Raw genomic sequence first — 22,500 nt, forward strand, 5'->3', positions numbered from 1 at the left:
TTTTATAAGAACAGAAATTAGTTTAGATTTTTTTAAATAAAGGTGACAAAAAGGAGCCATGTTGCATGATTTAGGACACACATTCAACACATTGACAGTAATTGAAGGAAGTGAGAATAAAATCAGTTAGTTGAAGTCATGAAAGACGAAGGTGAGAAATGGACGTTCCTCCTGCTCTTACTGTGCTTGCAGTGAAAGTCACAGTAGATGTATTTAAGTTTAAAAAGAGAATTTAAACAGTCAAAGAGGTGAAAAGGTGAAGATGGTCGACTCGTGAGCAAAGAGAGAAACCAAAAAAAACAATAAGAGAAGAGAACAGACGAGGGATTCAGTGTTTAACCCTTTGTGTCGTCCTCCCGGGTCAAATTGACCCCGTCTAATCCTTCTTTCCTCCCTCCCTTCCTTCCTTACGTCTGTACTTACTCCATCCCCTTTTCTTCCCTCCTTTCCTTCCTCCTTCCTTTCCTTCCTTATTCCTTCCTCCCTTCCTTCTTTTCTTCCTCCCTCCTTTCCTTCCTTCTTCCTTCCTCCCTTCCTCCCTCCTTCCTTCTTCCTTCTTTCCTTTCCTTTCCTCCCTTCCTTCCTTCCTCCCTCCTTTCCTTCCTTATTCCTTCCTCCCTTCCTTCTTTCCTCCCTCCCTCCTTCCCTCTTTACTTTCCTCCCTCTTTACTTTTTTCCCTTCTTCCTTTCCTCCTTCCTTCCTCCCTCCTTTCCTTCCTTCCTTCTTTCTTATTTCCCCTTCCTTTCCTCCTTCCTTCCTCCCTCCCTCCCTTCCTTCCTTCCTTCCTTGACTCGTGTTGACTCTTGAATGTTGTCAAACTCAATAATTTGGCTCCTAAAGTAAAACTATAACTCCTGTTGTATCATAAACTTCATGAAGCAGTGTGTGTGTGTGTGTATGTGTGTCTGTGCCTGTGTGTGTGTGTGTGTGTGTGTGTGTGTGTGTGTGAGAGTCGGATGTAGACTCAGCTCTCCTCCCGTTTCAGAATCAGGATTATTATTATTACTCTATGAACTCTTAGTCTCTGATAATGGCCCCTCCGCCCCCCCCCCCTCCCCCCCCGCGGCTCAAACGAAAACAAGACCCAGCACCGACAGAAGAGGGATGTCTCCTACTCCTGCTCGGGGGGGGGGGTTAAAGGTCACGACATCGGGCCCTGGAGGGTTTGAGCTCTGTGACCTTTTGATGATAAGAATCAGACGGTGGAGTCGATGAAAATCTGGTTCAGTTTGGAGAAGAGTGTGTGTGTGTGTGTGTGTGTGTGAGTGTGTGTGTGTCTCTGTCCCTGTGTGTGTCTGTGTTTGTGTGTGTGTGTTTGTATGTGTGTCTCTGTCCCTGTGTGTGTGTGTGTGTGTGTGTGTGTGTGTATCTCTGTGTGTCTGTGTGTGTTTCTCTCTGTGTGTGTATGTACTGTATGTCTCTGTGTGTGTGTGTGTGTGTCTCTCTCTCTGTGTGTGTGTGTGCATGTCTCTGTGTGTGTGTGTGTGCATGTCTGTGTGTGTGTGTGTGTGTGTGTGTGTGTGTGTGTGTGTGTGTGTGTGTGTGTGGGTTAAGCCTGGTTAATGGAGGATTAACTATAAAAAGGGGATCAGTGTGTATTAAACACACTGCGTCCATTAGCGGAGCGCTCAGTGTTCACCTCGGAGAACGCAGCAGCTGACCGACGACGCTACAACGTGATTGGACGACGCCCAAAAAAAAAAAAAAAAAAGTGTAAAAAGTGTATCCGGTCCACGTGGAGGATTTCTCTCTCTTGTGGTTTCATGTCTGCAGACTCAGAGTAGTTTGTCTCAATGTGTTTTTCTTTAATTACGTCTTTTAAACATCGTCGTTTATTAGTTTAATTCTTCTTTCTTCTCCACATTTAATTGGAGGATGAGGTTTTTTCTCATTTTCTCATTAAAAAAAAAGAGGAAAATTAACTATTTTAATCAGTAATAATTCAAAAATAACACAACAATCAACAAATCTGATTCAAAAATTGCCAGACTAAATAAAACAATAAAAAACTAAAGCAAGAAGAGAGATGTTGCAATAATTAAGAGGAGGAAGGAGGAGGAGGAAAGAAGGATGGAAAGGAGGGGGGAAGGAAGGAGGGACAGGAGGAAGGAAGGATGGAGGAAAGAAGGAAGGAAGGAAGAAAGGTAGGATGGAAGAAGGAAAGAAGGAAGGAGGGAGGGAGAGAGGGAAAAAGGAAAAGAGGAAAGAAGGACAGAGGAAAGAAGAAAGGGAGGGAGGAGGGAGGGAGGAAGGAAGAGAGGAAAGTGAGAGGAAGGAAAGAAAGAGAGAAGGAAAGAAGGAAGGAAGGAAGGAAGGAAGGAAGGAGCTGTGACGTCATCGTGAAAGGTGTAACCAAGAGTTTAATAATAAAGTAGAAGATTTAGAAATGACTCAAAGACGTCAATAAACAAACTAAATCTCAGGTGAGGTTTGAAAACTGTGCAGCAGACAGTTGTTTTAATGAGAGCAACAGGTCTACTCTGATGGTCTATAATATGTCAGTTTTAATTATTAATTTTAGTCTCAGGTTTAAATCAATAAAATAAAATCAGTCAAAAAAAATCAAGTTACGAGCTTGCAGGTGGTCGAGTGGTTAGAGCGCATGCCATGTACGCAGCCGACCCCGGTTCGAATCCTGGCCGGAGGTCCTTTGCTGCATGTCACACCCCCCCCTCTCTCTCCCATGTTTCCTGTCTGTTTACTGCTTAATAAAAATCTTTAAATAAAAGAATAAAAAAATTAAAAAATCAAGTTACATCTCTGGTTTCAGGCGAGTCAGCAAATACAAATTCAATAAAACAAAACATTTGGTAGAGTCAGGTTCTTTATGTGTGTCTGTATGAAAGCGAAAACAGAGATAGAGCAAGTACACACACACACACACACACACACACACACACACACACACACACACATATATACACACACCTACACACCTATTTAAAAAAAAAAAAAAAAGTCCCTACACAGTAAAAACCAAACTTCCACCTTCGCTGCAGGGTGTCAGTAACAGGACCTCAGACATAATTCATGACAGACTTACAGTGCCTGTGTGTGTGTGTGTGTGTGTTTGTGTGTGTGTTTGTGTGTGTGTGTGTGTGTTTGTGTGTGTGAGAGACTGTGTGTGTGTGTGTGTGTGTGTGTGTGTGAGAGACTGTGTGTGTGTGTGGGGTACGTCTAGCCCTATCCTTGCAGCTCGTGCCTCGTCACCTGTCGGTTGGGTTTCCTGCTGTCAGTGCTCTCGCTGCAGGATCCATGCTGCATGCTCCCTGCACACTGCTAACATCCTGCTAACACACAGAGAGCAGCTCGGGGCAGGAAGCTGCTCCGCCTGCCGCCTGTCGCCCGTCTGCAGGCTGCAGAGGCTGCCGAACCCCCAAATCCTCCTCTCACACTTTATCACAACACACAAGGCTTCAATGTACCATAATACAGTATACGAAGCAGTGAATTTGACGTATTTCTGCCCTCGTTTTTAGTGTTTGACTCAAAAAATGCTACTTAAATTATTCGTTTTCTTCTAGATTCATTTGAAACTGAAAACCTGTGATTGAAATCTGTGAGCAAATCATATCAGTGGTGATTTTACACAAATTAGAAATGAAAACCAGTTTGTGTACGCCTGCCTTCAGATTCGAAGAAAAAAAAAAAAACAGCCTGTGAAACTCGGCGCTCAAAGTTCCCACGCTGTATATGTGACCCTGAAGGGGCTGCAAACGAGACGTCATCTTCTTGATTAATCGATAAGTTGTTTCATCTATAAAGTCAGAAAATGCATGAGAAATATCAATGAGTGTTTCCAAAAGCTCAACATGACGTCTTCAAATGTCTCATTTAGTCCACAAATTAAAAGATATTCAGTTTACTGTCTCAGAAGAGTAAAGAAACTAGAACATATTCATATTTAAGAAGCTGGAATCAGACAATTTGGACATTTTTGGCTTTAAAAAAATGACTCACGATGATTCATTGATGATCAAAATAGTTGGCAACTAATTGATTAATTGATTAATCTCTACTGAATTTGTCTCCACAGCTGAATAAGACATGTGCGAGCAATTGGCACAGCATGTTTATTGACCCTTATTTGATGCCGTAGTTTACTCTTTTTCACTCTTGCATGAAATCTTGTAATAAAAATCAGTGACTTTGAGTGAGTTTGATTATCAAAATAGTTGGCAGTTACCTTTCAGAGTTGGAAACTAATTGATTCATTGATTCATTGATTAATCTCTACCGAATTTGTCTTCATAGCTGAGCGATTGGCACAGCATTTTTGACCCTTATTTGATGCCGTAGTTTACTCTTTTTCACTCTTGGATGAAATCTCTTAATAAAAATCAGTGACTTAATCTTCTGGTTTCTCCGTTTGGTCGGTGGGGAACTAGAGAAGCAGGCTTTACGTGATATTGAAGGTTTCTTATAAACAGTGACGGAGCTTTGTACGGGAGCTTCTGGGAAACCCTCCTGTGTTGTTTTGGAAAAAGAAAAAGTAACACAGTACAGTACCTGATGATGCTGTGGCTGCGGCTGCTGCTTCTTTAAAACACACTTTTTAAAAACCAGACTGAAGTGGAAACTGATTCAGTAACCACAGTCACAACATTTCAGCGTCTGGCTGCTTGGTAGTTTCCCCGTGTGGCGTTTCTGTGAAGCTGCTTCATCACCTGGGCTTCATATGAAATGGGTCACGTAATGGTTAACGTCAGGACGGCACCGAATCGAAGACGTCAAGACTTTATGATATATGAATATGAGCCGAATTTGTTCTCCTACTCCGCCTTTTAGTGTCGAACTATGTCAGATATACTGTATGACGTCATTTAATAGACACGTCAGTTAAAGTCTTCATGCTTTTATTTGTTTTCATTGGTTCAAATGTGTTTTTATTAGTTTAAGATTCCTGTCGTCCTCTCGGGTCAAATTGACCCCGTCTGTTTTGACTGTTCCTTCCTTCCTTCCTTCCTTCCTTCCTTCCTTCCTTCCTTCTTTCCTTCCATCTGTCCTTCCTCTCTCCTTCTCTCTTTCTTTCCTTCTTCTCTCTTTCCTCCTTTCCTTCTTTCCTTCCTTACTTCTTTCCTCCGTCCTTCCTTCATCCATTCCTTCTTTCCTCTGTCCTTCTTTCCTTCCTTTCTCCCTCCCTCCTACCTTCTTTCCTCCCTCCCTCCCTCCTACCTTCCTTCCTTCCTTACTTCTTTCCTCCGTCCTTCCTTCCTTCCTGCCTTCTTTCCTTTACTCCCTTCCTTCCTTCTTTCCTTTACTCCCTTCCTTCTTTCCTTCCTCCATCCCCCTTTCTTCTTTCCTCCGTCCTTCCTTCTTTCCTCTGTCCTTCTTTCCTTCCTTCCTCCCTCCCTCCTACCTTCTTTCCTCCCTCCCTCCCTCCTACCTTCCTTCCTTCCTTACTTCTTTCCTCCGTCCTTCCTTCCTTCCTGCCTTCTTTCCTTTACTCCCTTCCTTCCTTCCTTCCTTCTTTCCTTTACTCCCTTCCTTCTTTCCTTCCTCCATCCCCCTTTCTTCTTTCCTCCGTCCTTCCTTCTTTCCTCTGTCCTTCTTTCCTTCCTTCCTCCCTCCCTCCTACCTTCTTTCCTCCCTCCCTCCCTCCTACCTTCCTTCCTTCCTTACTTCTTTCCTCCGTCCTTCCTTCCTCCCTTCCTTCTTTCTTTTCCTTACCTCCCTTCCTTCCGTCCTTCCTCCATCCCCTTTCTTCCTTCTGTCGTTCCTTCCTCTCTCTCTCCTTCCTTCCTTCCTTCCTTCCTTCCTGCCTTCTTTCCTTTACTCCCTTCCTTCCTTCTTTCCTTTACTCCCTTCCTTCCCTCCTTCCTCCCTCCCTCCCTCCTTTTCTTCCTTCTTCCTCCCTTCCTTCCTTGACTCGAACACAACAGGAGGGTTAAAGCATAGAAATGTAAAGCAGAGGCTGGCAGGTGGAAGAGTAGAGTACATAATTAAACATAAAGGAGGTTAAAGTGTTACAGCAGCCACTCAACATGAATAACAAGGCAAAAGCAATGAAACAATCAAATACAATGAAAGGGTGAATAATATATTTATTTATCATATTTATCATGACACCGTAAAGTAACACTCAGGACAAAGGCTTCTGGAGAGATGCAGTTTAAATTCACTGAAACATTTTGATGTTACATAAAGCTTTCTGTGATTTCCTGTCATGATGTCAGAAGTTAAACATGGTCAAAGTTTCATTTAAAGGTGTTTTTTGGACTTCCTTGATGAGTTAAGTTTGGGTAAAGTTTCCTTTTACAAGCAGCAGCAGCTTCTCTCTGAATCTATATGAAACCTCTTCCTCCTCTTCTTCTTCCTCAGTTCCCTGAATGTGGATTTTTCGGGATGTACGACAAGATCCTTCTCTTCCGTCATGACCTGAGCTCGGACAACATCCTGCAGCGTCTGACGTCACCAGAGGAGATCCACGAGGGCGACCTGGTGGAGGTGGTGCTTTCCGGTAAGAAACTAATGATTATTACCTCCGACCCCTCACATCTATCTGCTGACCCTTTGGAGGGGCCCCACCCCTAGGTTGGGAACCACTGGACTAAACTAGTTAACTGTAGTATATAAAATAGTGTAAACTAGCTAACTGTATATAAAGTAGTGTAAACTAGCTAACTGTATATAAAGTAGTATAAACTAGCTAACTGTATATAAAGTAGTGTAAACTAGCTAACTGTATATAAAGTAGTATAAACTAGCTAACTGTATATAAAGTAGTGTAAACTAGCTAACTATATATAAAGTAGTATAAACTAGCTAACTGTATATAAAGTAGTATAAACTAGCTAACTGTATATAAAGTATTATAAACTAGCTAACTGTATATAAAGTAGTGTAAACTAGCTAACTGTATATAAAGTAGTATAAACTAGCTAACTGTATATAAAGTAGTGTAAACTAGCTAACTATATATAAAGTAGTATAAACTAGCTAACTGTATATAAAGTAGTGTAAACTAGCTAACTGTATATAAAGTAGTATAAACTAGCTAACTGTATATAAAGTAGTGTAAACTAGCTAACTATATATAAAGTAGTATAAACTAGCTAACTGTATATAAAGTAGTATAAACTAGCTAACTGTATATAAAGTATTATAAACTAGCTAACTGTATATAAAGTAGTGTAAACTAGCTAACTGTATATAAAGTAGTATAAACTAGCTAACTGTATATAAAGTAGTGTAAACTAGCTAACTATATATAAAGTAGTATAAACTAGCTAACTGTATATAAAGTAGTATAAACTAGCTAACTGTATATAAAGTAGTGTAAACTAGCTAACTGTATATAAAGTAGTATAAACTAGCTAACTGTATATAAAGTAGTATAAACTAGCTAACTGTATATAAAGTAGTATAAACTAGCTAACTGTATATAAAGTAGTGTAAACTAGCTAACTGTATATAAAGTAGTATAAACTAGCTAACTGTATATAAAGTAGTATAAACTAGCTAACTGTATATAAAGTAGTGTAAACTAGCTAACTGTATATAAAGTAGTATAAACTAGCTAACTGTATATAAAGTAGTATAAACTAGCTAACTGTATATAAAGTAGTATAAACTAGCTAACTGTATATAAAGTAGCATAAACTAGCTAACTGTATATAAAGTAGCATAAACTAGCTAACTGTATATAAAGTAGTGTAAACTAGCTAACTGTATATAAAGTAGTATAAACTTCTAATCTAATGATGTCATATATAATAATATATCACTACTTTTACTGTAATACTGCATACTACATCACTCATAATACTGCAGTACTTTTAATACTTACTGCAGACTTTTGATACTTATAGTACATTTTTCTGTATTTTACACAGTAGTATCATTACTTTTACTTCCTCTAATAAAGAATGAAGACATTTTTATCTCCTCTGGTTTAGTTTCAGTCTCTTTAAAACTTTATCTGCTCTTCTAGCAGCTGCCAGTTTGATGTTTCTGGGACTTTTAAGGAGCAAAAGTAAGAATAATACCACTGTGAACCAGAACTGTAGAGTTTTAACACTAATAATATTAATCACATGTACTTAAATAGTAAAAAAAGTAACATATATATAAATCACATTGTGTTTTATTGAGGTCAAACTATGCAGCAACATAGATAGATGTAACATTTTAATATGATGACTATTAGCAGCACCATTATTATTCACATTATGACTCTAAAGTTACAGGTTGGCAGTGCATTTGTATTTTTATTGTTTGTTTTTGTCTCTGCGTCTGACTCTCTTGTTAATCGGAGGAAGAGCGATGAGGTCAGCCCAGATCGCGTTTCCTCCGCCGCGGTGTCGCCCTGCACGCTTCAACCATAATATTGTGTATAGGATTGTCATTTCCTGAGCCGCGTCGACAGGCTGAGCTTTTAAGAAGTAGAAGAAAAAAAAACTCTTAAAACTGACACCTTACCAGCTGAACAGCCAGACGCAGAGCAGAGGCAGCTCTCGGCTTTAAATGACACAGGAGAGGAACCGCATCGAGCTCAAACCCGAGACCACTTCCTGTTCCTCCTCCTGCTGCTGCTGCTGCTGCTGCAAAAACCCTGCAGACCTCGGCTCGTTTGACTTATTCTGCACATTATAACACAACTCTATCAAACATGGCTGGCACTGGAGAGCTGCTATAAAGAGAAATAAGCTTTAAATACAAACGTCTGCTGCCATTATTTTTCTTTTTGGGCTCCGCTGCAGCTGCGAGTCAGTCAGTAAAGCTGTAACCTGTAACCTCTGTTAAAGCTTCACACATTGAGTTTTATTACTGAGAAAACAAACAAGCACCTGCAAAAACCACAACAGCCAGAGGAAGGAACCTGCATCTGATTATACGGAAGTTTATTAATGACAGAACTACTGTAAAGGTTGAACAGGTCAAACTGCAGCCTTCACTTCTCCAGTCTGAAGCCAATTTAGCTCCAAATTACTCCCAAAAAAGCCTCAACTTATCTCCGGAAGAACTAAATCAGACATTTTTTTTTAACTTGAATCAGACTGGAGCTGATCTCATCTGAACAACGCACTTTTTAAATGGATCTAAGGCAACAAAACTTAATTAGGATATCACTAATTTTCACTGTTATTAAAAATATAGAGCACTTTCCAAAATCTGTGTTTACACATGGCTGCTGTTTGCACCTTTTTATATTGCATATTAGACTTTATTGCCTTTATAGCCATGCTGTTATCAATGTTTTATTTATATCTCAAATAGTTTTTCACTGTCCTAAATGTTTTATGGCTCAGGGAGTGCTATATAAATTTAGTTATATTGTTATCTGACCCTCAATATAATGACAATAAAGCTGCTAAACTAACTAACTACATACACAAATCATAAAAAAGAACAAGTGAAACCAATTCAGTGTAGGAACAAGGCAAGAATATATAAACCACTATTAAAAAAAGGAGATAAAAGCAATGCAAGGAAAATTAAAACTCAAATAAAATGCTAAAAAGGCTTTGAGATAAAAGTCTGTTTTTAAGAAGAGACTTAAAAGAGAGATCAGTGATTCAGCCGACCTGATTTCTTCTCGGAGCTCTGACTGCAAACACTCTCTCCCTTTTAGTTTTCAGCCAGGACTGTGGAAGAGATAAAAGAGCTACTGGCACATATGGCACTAAAAAGGTCAGAGATATAGCTGTGAGAAAGGCCATGAAGAGCCTTAGAAGTAATCAATAGGATCAAAAACATAGTTGGAGCGAATGTAAAGAGGTTAAAACAGGAGAGATGTGATCATGATGAGGGTTATGACACAAAATAAATGCATAAAGCAGCTAGTCAACAGCAGTGACTATATGCATAAAGACGATATTTTCAGGACAGGACACCTCCAAAAGTTTCACATGGAAGTGTCAGAAACAGAGGAAAAGGTCTTTGAAGTCAGAGAAAACTGAAAAAATGTTGCCCAGCTGAAATAAAAACTTCTAATTAACCGTCTGCATCTTTGTCTGTGAAGGACTGAGAAAATAAAAACCTGCCTCACATCTGAAGAAGACAATCCTACAAGGGTTTCATTCATGAAAAGGTCCAGGCGGATTTCCAAAAAGGACATTTGGAGACTTTTATAAACAAGAAATCTTCCTGATCACAGTAAAAACCACAAGAAAGGAAAAACCAACAAAGGAAGTAACTAATGAACTCTGGTGTCTGAGCAGAGTCTGTGAGGTTTTATTCAACATTCAACTGAAAACGTCTCTTTTGTTTTTTCTCGTTTCCAGCTCTCGCCACGGCCGAGGACTTCCAGATCAGGCCTCACACGCTGTACGTCCACTCCTATAAGGCTCCGGCCTTCTGCGATGACTGCGGGGAAATGCTGTGGGGGCTCGTCCGCCAAGGCCTCAAATGTGAAGGTAAGAAGATGCTAACGCTGCTAACACTCAGTTTTCAGGTCACGTTGTAATGACTGTGCACTTTAAACCTGGCGGGGAGCTCCAGTCCTCTCAAATGAGGCCAACGTGGAAGTAACTTAGAGCTGCATTCTATCAAAAGGCCACCAGGGGGCGACCGTCTCTATACAAGTCAATGGAGAATTCACCAACTTCTCACTTGGTTTCTAACCTCAGTAAACGTTTTCAAAATGTGTTTATGGTCTCAATCGCTAGTTTAAAGCCTTCTTCAATGCAGTATGATGTTCATTTGGGACATTTTGGCCTCCCTGATTTTATATGTGACGATAAAGCAGGGTATGCATTAGGGCGTGGCTACGTCCTGATTGACAGGTTGATTGACCAATGTCCTCGATATCCAGCCCTCGCAACCATAGCAACCTCCCCGCTCCGCCCATGACCCAGCCTCATGCTCATATAAGTAGAAGCCGTGTTTTTATTTTTCCCAGCATGCACCTGAAATTTTCAAGATGGCGCTGCCCAGATTCGAGACTATTGGCTTCCGAGCAGCAGTCCACAAACCAATGGGTGACGTCACGGATGTTACGTCCATTTCTTCTTCTTCTCACTCAAACTAGTAGTTTTTTTGCAGGATATCCGGCGGTTACTTACAGAGTTGTGATTTCAGTGTGTTTTCTCTTCTCTGTGTGATAATACTCAGCCGTAAGTTGGGGGGTTTTTTTTTGCTCCTTCCTGACTGTCTAAGAGTGAAAAATCAGTGCCAGTCGTCAGTCGGTGGTCTGCTCAGTCTTTGTGGGTTTCAGTTGGTTTTTGGGTTTGTGAGAAGCTCGATATGACGATGGTGTCAGACTGAATGAATGAAGTGAAACAAGATGGCAGCTCAGTGTGAGAAACAGTAGCAGCACTTTATTAGAAACACCTGTTTAATGTAATGTAATCCAATACAACATAAATTCTACTTAAATTAAGCTGATATATGTTTAATGGTGATAATTCTACTTAATGCTTGTTACTGAGGTTATAATAGGTGCTGTTGGTGTCCTGGAGTTCATTATATTGATAAATGCTTCTCATGTGTTTTAATGCGGTGGATAAAATACGAGGAACACCAGCACTCCAGTTCACCACCGCCACCCAAAGATAGATAATGAAACAGTTGTGTTGTCACTGAAAACCTGCGTAGGCCTACTTTTTATTCCTATAAAGTACTCATAAAGAATCGGACTGATATGCAGAATTGAAAATGGCATTAATATCAATAAAATCACATGTTAAGTAAAGAGAAGCTGCTCTCCAATGCTGGATATATGACATTAACATTAATGTTAATGAATGAAGTGAAAACAAGATGGCAGCTCAGTGTGAGAAACAGTAGCAGCACTTTATTAGAAACACCTGTTTAATGTAATGTAATCCAATACAACATAAATTCTACTTTAATGAAGCTAATGTACTGTATGTTTAGTTTTTGTTGTGAGAAAGGTGATAATAAAAGAATCGGACTGATATGCAGAATTGAAAATGGCATTAACCCTTAAACAGACCTTACTAGTTATGTCATTTGCACCTCAAGTAAGGAAGGAAGGAAGGAAAGGAGGAAGGAAGGGAAGCAAGGGAGGAAGAAGGAATGAAAGGAAGGAGGGAGGAAGGAAGGAAGGAAGGAAGGAAAGGAGGGAGGAAGAAGGAAGGAAAAGAAGGAGGGAGGAAGGAAGGAAGGTAGGAAGGAAAGGAGGGAAGAAGGAAGGAAAGGAGGGAGGAAGGGAAGGAAAGGAGGAAGAAGGAAGGAAAGGAGGGAAGAAGGGAAGGAAGGAAGGAAGGAAGGAAGGAAGGACAGATGAAGGAAGGAAGAAAGGACAGAAGGAGGGAACATTTACCCTAACAGCTGAACTTAGATCTGAGGAAGGAAGGAAGGAAGGACAGATGAAGGAAGGAAGGAAGGAAGGACAGAGGAAGGACCCGGGAGGACAACAGGAAGGTTAAAGAGTCTGTATCTCCTGGTGCATGTTGTCTGTTTAAGGGTTAATATCAATAAAATCACATGTAAGTAAAGAGAAGCTGCTCTCCAATGATGGATATATGACATTAACATTAATAACAGTGACATATTTTATTATTCTCATACAGGCAGGAGACTGTAAGATGCTTAATTCATTAATTAATGAAGATAACTTTTGGCTGCGGATCATTTATCTTACCTTACTAGTCACTGGAAATCTGTTTTCAACTTTTCTTTTCCACACAAAGAACTGATAAAGAATCGGACAGATAAGCAGAATCGACACTGGCACATTAGTATCAATAAAATCTTCAATTCCCAGCTCTAATTTTGTGTGTGTACTCAGCTGGTTTGAGTCAGACTATAATACTCCAAACACTGTGAGCCCCAAAAAAAAAACGCCTGGAGAACTTTGTCATCATTTAAACCAGATGAGCAACTTTTTATTGAAATGAAGACGAATGGTCGACTTCTCTTCACACATCCGATCGCTTTTAATCACCTGCAGAGACGCAGAGAAGACGGGAAAAAAAAAGAAGACGACGGACGCTCGGTTCAGAAAAAACAAACAAGTCCCAAACAGGTGTCAACAGCGAAGGCGATTAACTCATCAGCAGCAATACGTCTTCAGGATGTCTGGTTGTTAAAAACTATTCAGAAAAAAAGCTTCCTGTCAATTAAAACGAGTTACGAGAGGAAGCGGAGTTCGCTGCCAGCTCGTCTGCGGTGATGTCAGAGAAATCAAGAGTTTAACGAGTTTAACAGACGTCGTGGATGTGAAGCAAACTAAACAAACCTGAGCAGGGGCAACGTCATCATCCAACCCTCGCCGTTGCCCCTGACGACGGATCCAACCGTTGTCTGTCTTTGCCCCTGACGACGGATAACAGAAGAAAAAAAAAAAAATCTGATCCTTTTGAAACGTGGACAGGTCTGACTTTCATTCAGTTTCTTGGACGGACTCGAGAGTGATGTCATGTTTTGATAAGGTTTTTTATTTAATCTGAGGTTGTGAGCTGCTGGCTTTGATCCCTGACACGTCCACGCTGACCCGGAGCGTCCAGGCACACGTCCAACACACACACACACACACACACAAGTCCAACACACACACACACAGACACAGACAAGTCCAACACACACATTTTCACACACTGGTTTTTCAGGCCTGAATCAAAGCCGCGGCGACTGTACAAGCAGGATGTCTTCATTGAGTTGGTGACTTCCTGCGACTATTTTTCAAAGAGCCTCGTCTTTCAAGTCTCCCGATCTCGGGCCGACGCTCAAAAAAAAAAAAAAAAAGCTCCGAGCTCCGCGAGTCTTTAACTGTAGTGATGCCAAGAGGAGAGAAAAAGGAGACGCTTGATGTGTCTGTCAGGGCAGAGATACGGCTTCCGGCTTATATAACTTTTGGATTTTTTTTTTTTTTTTTTTTTTTGGAGGTTGAAAGAGTTAAAAAAGGAAGACTTTATTCAATCCAGACAAGGACATGAAACACAGTCACGGAGGAGGAGGAGGAAGAAGAAGAGGAAGAAGAAGAAGAAGAAGAAGAAGAAGAAGAAGAAGGAGAAGGAGAAGAAGAAGAAGAAGAAGAAGAAGAAGAAGAAGAAGAAGAAGAAAGCTTTTTATCATCACTGTAAATCAGATTTTTTAGACAATTAAAAGCATCTAATTAAACATTACTGACTAATCCTGAGCTGACTACACAATGTGGGCATCATGTCACCGGTTAGATAGAAGATATTAACAATTATTTATTCTTATAGTTATTAGTTTTCTTCATGCAGTCTTGGATAAAACAGTGAAGATAAAGACATCACTGTGTTGTTTAGTCCGCACCAGAGTTTGATTAACCCTTGTGTCGTCCTCCCGGGTCAAATTGACCCCCGCCGTTTTGACTGTTCCTTCTTTCCTCATTCCTTCCCTCCTTCCTTCCTTCTTTCCTCCCTCCTTTCCTTCTTCCTTCCCTCCTTCCGTCCTTCTTTCCTCCCTCCTTCCCTTCCTTTTTTTCCTCCCTCCTGTCGTCTTTCCTCCTTCCCTCCTTCCTTCTTTATTCCCTCCTTTCCTCCTTTCCTTCCTTCCCTCCTTCTCTCTTTCTTTCTTTCGTCCCTCCTGTCGTCTTTCCTCCCTCCCTCCTTCCTTCTTCCCTCCTTTCCTTCCTTCCCTCCTTCCTTCCTCCCTCCTCCCTCCCTCCTTTCCTCCCTCCTTCCCTTCCTTTCTTTCCTCCCTCCTGTCGTCTTTCCTCCCTCCCTCCTTCCTTCTTTATTCCCTCCTTCCTTCTTTATTCCCTCCTTTCCTCCTTTCCTTCCTTCCCTCCTTCTCTCTTTCTTTCTTTCCTCCCTCCTGTCGTCTTTCCTCCCTCCCTCCTTTCCTTCCTTCTTCCCTCCTTCCTTCTTCCCTCCTTTCCTTCCTTCCCTCCTTCCTTCCTCCCTCCTTTCCTTCCTTCTTCCTTCCTTCTTTCTTCCTCCCTCCCTTCCTTTCTTGACTCAAGGACAACAGGAGGGTTAAACTGAACCAAACAGGTTATTTTTTAATGAAAACACTTTTTAAATACAGTTTTAAAGTTTAACTGGTTTCCCAAAGTACTCCAGTTTCTGTCTTTATCCTCGTGTATATGTCAGTATGCTTAGAAGATGCATTATGTCCACATTAATCTGTGTCTAGTGATGTGTAGTTAGTGAGTATTCAGTGTTTTTACAGTTTGATATCAGTACTATCAATCAATCAGTGTTTATTTGTACAGGTATTAGTATAAAACATGATCTAACTCCACATGTGTCTTCATTTAAACTGCCACAATTCATTAATAAGTTCACTATTTTGATTATTAATTAATCATTTTAAGTCATTTTTTTAATGAAAAAAGAAAATTTCTCTGTATTTCATTATTATTGATTTCATTTAATTAATTAATTAATTAATTATTTTTTGCCAGTTAGGTTCCACAAAACGATGCAGGGTTATTATAGTTTTTATTTTTATTTAGTTTTTCAGTTTTTTATTTTTTATTTTTTCCGTTTAGTTTTAGTGAGTTTAACAAGTGATTAAGTAGTTTTATTTGTATTTTTCCAGGTATTAGAAGAAGTCAAACTGAACAAGACGGTAAAAAGGGAGAAAAAGAAGTGATTTGATCTGCATTAAGTTTAGTTTTAATTAGTTTTGCATTGTTCATTTTAGTTTTTATTTAGTTTTCGCCTTTTCTTTTAATCTATCATTTATATATATTTTTCACTTAGTTTAAATTAATTATATTAAACCTGATACGATGTCCAAATATCATCAACAGCCCTTTTTATGGTTGCTGCAATCATCAAAAACACCCAGACTTTACCCTCAATATGTATTTATGTTCTTTTTTATTATATTAGTATTGTATTTATCAGTTTGTTATTTTAAAACTCTCTATCGTTAATCTATCCAGTCATATTGTCTTTCAGCAAATGTAGAGATTGTGCAGATTAAAGATGAGATCAGTGACTCTGAAGGTAAAGTCAGAGATGTTGCATCAGTCACATAAACAGAAGATTAAAATCTGAACCGTGTGAAGCTTCAGTTTCAGCAGAGATGTGTTAACACTGAGGAAGGTTTTTAAACATCTGATGAACTGAAAGAAGCAACGAGGACGTTTCAGAGAACAGTCACATATCGACGATGAAGTTCTGATCACTCTGACACATAAATGAGTTACAGGAATGAAAACATCAACATCAATCACTTTGAATCATTTTTAAAGAAAGAAATATCTTAACCCTTAAACAGGCAGGAGTGGAAAATGAGATGTAAAAAACATAATTTGATGTTACTAGTTATGTCATTTGCACCTAAAGTAAAACGTTTCCACTCATATCTTTAATATATTTTGGATTTTATGAGTTGTGTCTCCACCAGGATGTGTTGCCCTTATTAGGGCATACAATGGTGATAATGGTAAAACACTTAACCCTTTATAGGGCACTCATTGAAATGCTGAAGGAAGGAATGATGGAAGGGAGGAAGGAAGGAGGGAGGAATGATGGAAGGGAGGTAGGAAGGGAGGGAGGAAGGAAGGAAGGAAGGAAGGATGGTAGGGCGGAGGAAAGAAAGAGAGAAGGAGGGAGGGAGGAAGGGAAGAAAGAAGGAAGGAAGGAAGGAAAGGAAGGGAGGAAGGAAAGAAGGAAGGGAGGAGAGAAGAAGGGAGGGAGGAAGAACAGATGGAAGGAAGGAAAGGAAGGGAGGGAGGAGAGAAGGAGGGAGGGAGGAAGGACAGATGGAAGGAAGGAAAGGAAGGAAGGACGGAGGAAATAAGGAACGAGGGAGGGAGAAAGGAAAAGAGGAAGGGAAGAAAGAAGGCAGGGAGGAAGGAAAGGAAGGAAGGAAAGAAGGAAGGAGGAAGGAAGGATATTTTGGGATATTTACAGAAGTAACCAAATATAATTATTTGCCCAATAAAGGGTTAAATGTGTTATTTAACATAGTAAAGTGATTCATTCTGCTCATTAATACTAGTTTCTAAACTGATATAATTTTATAACTACCACAAGCTTCAATTCTACCAATATAAGGTACATATACATTTAACCCTTGTGTCGTCCTCCCGGGTCAAATTGACCCCGTCCGTTTTGACTGTTCCTTCTTTCCCTCCTTTGCTCTTTTTTCCTCCCTCTTTCCTTCTTCCCTTCCTTCTTTCCTCCCTCCTTTTTCCTTATTCCTTACTCCCTCCTTCTCTCTTTCTTTCCTCCCTCCTTCCCTCCTTTCCTTCCTCCCTCCTTTCTTCTTTCCTCCCTTCTTTTCTTCCTTCCTCCCTCCTTTCCTTCCTTCCTCCCTCCTTTCCTTCCTTCCTCCTTTCCGTCCTCCTTCCCTCCTTCCTCCCTCCTTTCTTCTTTCCTCCCTCCTTTCTTCTTTCCTCCCTCCTTTCCTTCCTTCCTCCTTTCCGTCCTCCTTCCTCCCTCCTTTCCTTCCTCCTTCCTTCTTTCCTTCCTTCCTCCTTCCTCCCTCCTTTCCTCCCTCCTTTCTTCTTTCCTCCCTCCTTTCTTCTTTCCTCCCTCCTTTCCTTCCTTCCTCCTTTCCGTCCTCCTTCCTCCCTCCTTCCTTCTTTCTTTCCTCCCTCCTTCCCTCCTTTCCTTCCTCCGTCCTTTCTTCTTTCCTCCCTCCTTTTCTTCCTTCCTCCCTCCTTTCCTTCCTTCCTCCTTTCCGTCCTCCCTCCCTCCTTCCTCCCTCCTTTCCTTCCTCCTTCCTTCCCTCCTTCCTCCCTCCTTTCCTTCCTTCCTTCTTCAAGGACAACAGGAGGGTTAAACAACCACCTTAACCTTAACCATCCTAACAGGAAGTTAAATAGTCTGTATCTCCTGGTGCACGCTGCCTGTTGATCTCAGCGACTAAAATGTGAATATCTTCTCATTTCTTTAGTCCTCCGTGACCATAAACTGAATAATCTTTGGACTGTAGACAAAACAAGACATTTGATGAAAAAATGTATGAATTAATTAAAAAAACTCTGACAAATTAATGAATCATAATAATGAAAATGATAATTAGGAGCGCTCTTGTGTTCCAGCGTATGTCTTACATCTGCAACATCCCTGGTTTGAGTTGGCAAAGGACCTCATGTTGCATGTTGTACCAATTTCTCTCTCTCTTTCTTTCCTGTCGGCCTCTCTGTCACCAACTGTTCAATAAAAGGCAAAAAAAAATCTAATAATAATATAAAAGAAAAAAGAAAATAATCATTAGTTGCAGCCCTGATCCATTGATTGACCTTTAAAAATGCATAAAACTCAACAATAAAACAATAAAATACTCTCGAAACAGACGATTGACGAGCGATGATGCATCAAAAGTTTCATAAAACGAGCCTCATGACTGATCTGTGTCTTAAATCTGTTTCAGTTTGAGTTTAAAATGATTTCCAGTCATCTCTGAGCTCTGCACCTGAGCCTGAAACCATGAAAGGTTGCAACAAATCAATCACATTTGACTTGTCGAGCAACTTCTGAACAGCTCAGTTTGATTTAACCCTTAAACAGACCTTACTAGTTATGTCATTTGCACCTCAAGTAAGGAAGGAATGAAGGAAAGAAGGAAGGAAGGAAAGGATGGAAGAAGGAAGGAAAGGAGGAAGGAAGGGAAGCAAGGGAGGAAGAAGGTAAGGAAAGGAAGGAGGGAGGAAGGAGGGAAGGTAGGAAGGAAAGGAGGGAATAAGGAAGGAAAGGAGGGAGGAAGGGTAGGAAGGGAGGAAGAAGGAAGGAAAGGAGGAAGGAAGGGAAGCAAGGGAGGAAGAAGGAAGGAAAGGAAGGAGGGAGGAAGGAAGTAAGGTAGGAAGGAAGGAAAGGAGGGAATAAGGAAGGAAAGGAGGGAGGAAGGGAGGAAAGGAAGGAGGGAGGAAGGAAGGAAGGTAGGAAGGAAAGGAGGGAAGAAGGAAGGAAAGGAGGGAAGAAGGAAGGAAAGGCAGATGAAGGAAGGAAGAAAGGACAGAAGGAGGGAACATTTACCCTAACAGCTGAACTTAGATCTGAGGAAGGAAGGACGGAAGGACAGAGGAAGGAAGGAAGGAAAGGATGGAAGAAGGAAGGAAAGGAGGAAGGAAGGGAAGCAAGGGAGGAAGAAGGAAGGAAAGGAAGGAGGGAGGAAGGAAGGAAGGTAGGAAGGAAGGAAAGGAGGGAATAAGGAAGGAAAGGAGGGAGGAAGGGAAGGAAGGGAAGAAGAAGGAAGGAAAGGAAAGGAGGGAGGAAGGAAGGTAGGAAGGAAAGGAGGGAATAAGGAAGGAAAGGAGGGAGGAAGGGAAGGAAGGGAGGAAGAAGGAAGGAAAGGAAAGGAGGGAATAAGGAAGGAAAGGAGGGAGGAAGGGAAGGAAGGGAGGAAGAAGGAAGGAAAGGAAGGAGGGAGGAAGGAAGGAAGGTAGGAAGGAAAGGAGGGAAGAAGGAAGGAAAGGATGGAGGAAGGAAGGAAGGACAGATGAAGGAAGGAAGAAAGGACAGAAGGAGGGAACATTTACCCTAACAGCTGAACTTAGATCTGAGGAAGGAAGGAAGGAAAGGATGAAAGAAGGAAGGAAAGGAGGAAGGAAGGGAAGCAAGGGAGGAAGGAAGGAGGAAGGAAGGAAGGTAGGAAGGAAGGAAAGGAGGGAATAAGGAAGGAAAGGAGGGAATAAGGAAGGAAAGGAGGGAGGAAGGGAAGGAAGGGAGGAAGAAGGAAGGAAAGGAAGGAGGGAGGAAGGAAGGAAGGTAGGAAGGAAAGGAGGGAATAAGGAAGGAAAGGAGGGAGGAAGGGAAGGAAGGGAGGAAGAAGGAAGGAAAGGAAGGAGGAAGGAAAGGATGGAGGAAGGACAGATGAAGGACAGATGAAGGAAGGAAGAAAGGACAGAAGGAGGGAACATTTACCCTAACAGCTGAACTTAGATCTGAGGAAGGAAGGAAGGAAGGACAGAGGAAGGAAGGAAGGAAAGGATGGAAGAAGGAAGGAAAGGAGGAAGGAAGGGAAGCAAGGGAGGAAGAAGGAAGGAAAGGAAGGAGGGAGGAAGGAAGGAAGGTAGGAAGGAAAGGAGGGAATAAGGAAGGAAAGGAGGGAGGAAGGGAAGGAGGAAGGGAAGGAAGGGAGGAAGAAGGAAGGAAAGGAAGGAGGGAGGTAGGAAGGAAAGGAGGGAAGAAGGAAGGAAAGGAGGGAGGAAGGGAAGGAAGGAAGGGAGGAAGAAGGAAGGAAAGGAATGAGGGAAGAAGGAAGGAAGGTAGGAAGGAAAGGAGGGAATAAGGAAGGAAAGGATGGAGGAAGGACAGATGAAGGAAGGAAGAAAGGACAGAAGGAGGGAACATTTACCCTAACAGCTGAACTTAGATCTGAGGAAGGAATGAAGGAAGGACAGAGGAAGAAAGGAAGGAAAGGACGGAATAAGGAAGGAAAGGACGGAAGAAGGAAGGAAAGGAGGAAGGAAGGGAAGCAAGGGAGGAAGAAGGAAGGAAAGGAAGGAGGGAGGAAGGAAAGAAGGTAGGAAGGAAGGAAAGGAGGGAAGAAGGAAGGAAAGGAGGGAGGAAGGGAAGGAAGGAAGGGAGGAAGAAGGAAGGAAAGGAAGGAAGGTAGGAAGGAAAGGAGGGTAGAAGGAAGGAAAGGATGGAGGAAGGAAGGAAGGACAGATGAAGGAAGGAAGGACAGATGAAGGAAGGAAGAAAGGACAGAAGGAGGGAACATTTACCCTAACAGCTGAACTTAGATCTGAGGAAGGAAGGAAGGAAGGACAGAGGAAGGAAGGAAGGAAAGGATGGAAGAAGGAAGGAAAGGAGGAAGGAAGGGAAGCAAGGGAGGAAGAAGGAAGGAAAGGAAGGAGGGAGGAAGGAAGGAAGGTAGGAAGGAAAGGAGGGAATAAGGAAGGAAAGGAGGGAGGAAGGGAAGGAGGAAGGGAAGGAAGGGAGGAAGAAGGAAGGAAAGGAAGGAGGGAGGTAGGAAGGAAAGGAGGGAAGAAGGAAGGAAAGGAGGGAGGAAGGGAAGGAAGGAAGGGAGGAAGAAGGAAGGAAAGGAATGAGGGAAGAAGGAAGGAAGGTAGGAAGGAAAGGAGGGAATAAGGAAGGAAAGGATGGAGGAAGGACAGATGAAGGAAGGAAGAAAGGACAGAAGGAGGGAACATTTACCCTAACAGCTGAACTTAGATCTGAGGAAGGAATGAAGGAAGGACAGAGGAAGAAAGGAAGGAAAGGACGGAATAAGGAAGGAAAGGACGGAAGAAGGAAGGAAAGGAGGAAGGAAGGGAAGCAAGGGAGGAAGAAGGAAGGAAAGGAAGGAGGGAGGAAGGAAAGAAGGTAGGAAGGAAGGAAAGGAGGGAAGAAGGAAGGAAAGGAGGGAGGAAGGGAAGGAAGGAAGGGAGGAAGAAGGAAGGAAAGGAAGGAAGGTAGGAAGGAAAGGAGGGTAGAAGGAAGGAAAGGATGGAGGAAGGAAGGAAGGACAGATGAAGGAAGGAAGGACAGATGAAGGAAGGAAGAAAGGACAGAAGGAGGGAACATTTACCCTAACAGCTGAACTTAGATCTGAGGAAGGAAGGAAGGAAGGAAGGAAGGACGGACAGATGAAGGAAGGAAGGAAGGAAGGACAGAGGAAGGAAGGAAGGAAGGAAGGACAGAGGAAGGAAGGAAGGAAGGAAGGAAGGAAGGAAGGACAGAGGAAGGAAGGAAGGAAGGAAGGAAGGAAGGACAGAGGAAGGACCCTGGAGGACAACACGAAGGTTAAAGAGTGTGTATCTCCTGGTGCACGTTGCCTGTTTAAGGGAATTAAAATTCAGAATCAGTGAAATAGATTTAAAATAAAACACATAATAAGGAATTAAACATCTTATAACATGAATATAATAACACACATAATGCTCTTTCTCCCCCTGCAGGATGCGGACTGAACTACCACAAACGATGCGCGTTCAAGATCCCCAACAACTGCAGCGGAGTGAAGAAGAGGCGGCTGTCCAACGTCTCGCTGTCGGGCGCCGTCATGTCCGTCGCTCGGCCGCCTTCCACCGAGTTCACGCCGACGCCGCAGGAGGAGGTAGGTTCACTGCCGTCATGTGATTCTCTACGTTCAGTCAATCACAGCTGCTGGCGTTTCCTTTTAAATCAATCGACTGTTCGGTGTGTTCGACTCTCAGGAAACTCGTTAGGTGAACTGCAATGGAAAAATACTTTATCCCGCATTTACAATCCTACTTAAAGTCCGTGTAAAGTAAGAATAAATATGTGTTCTGAGTTTGACATACCACAGGAAAGTGTGTTGTTAACCACCCTGCCAAATTTGAATGATTAAAAAAATCGTCAAATATATGAAATTAGGCTTCAAAGTTGTGTAAAAATCAGCCTCTTTCTCTGCTCCCAAACGCTGTGGGCGTGGCCACCGAGTCCGCTGAAGCCCCGCCCCCTAACAAGTGTCACCTGTCAATCAAAGTCACCACCTCTACCAGAAACATGGACGCTACGTTTGAGAGTTTTCTGCTGCTAACTCAGCTGCTAGCTCGGCGGCTAACTCGGCTGCTAGCTCGGTGGCTAACTGGCTAACTGGCTAACTGTAGACTGTAGTAGTAGTAGTAGTGTGTGCTGAATGTATTTATACCTCTACAGCAGCAGGGGCGGGTTTATGCTAATCACTAAATCCTGAACACAGAAATCTTGAAACACAGTTTGTGAAGCCTAGCTCCACAATTCAAA

At 41.8% G+C, this 22,500-nt stretch overlaps 1 protein-coding gene across 1 annotated transcript in view; it reads left to right on the forward strand.

The window, feature by feature from the left end:
* Positions 1-22,500, forward strand: part of LOC128377507 (serine/threonine-protein kinase D3-like) — a 65,284-nt gene that overhangs the window by 17,355 nt on the left and 25,429 nt on the right. Inside the window, exons 2-4 of the mRNA XM_053337460.1 lie at positions 6,323-6,461; positions 10,228-10,359; positions 21,690-21,847. Coding sequence (XP_053193435.1) covers positions 6,323-6,461; positions 10,228-10,359; positions 21,690-21,847 — 429 coding nt within the window. The remainder of the gene's footprint in view (positions 1-6,322; positions 6,462-10,227; positions 10,360-21,689; positions 21,848-22,500) is intronic.

This window comes from Scomber japonicus, chromosome 17 (genome assembly GCF_027409825.1).
Source record: "Scomber japonicus isolate fScoJap1 chromosome 17, fScoJap1.pri, whole genome shotgun sequence".
Taxonomy (NCBI): domain Eukaryota; kingdom Metazoa; phylum Chordata; class Actinopteri; order Scombriformes; family Scombridae; genus Scomber; species Scomber japonicus.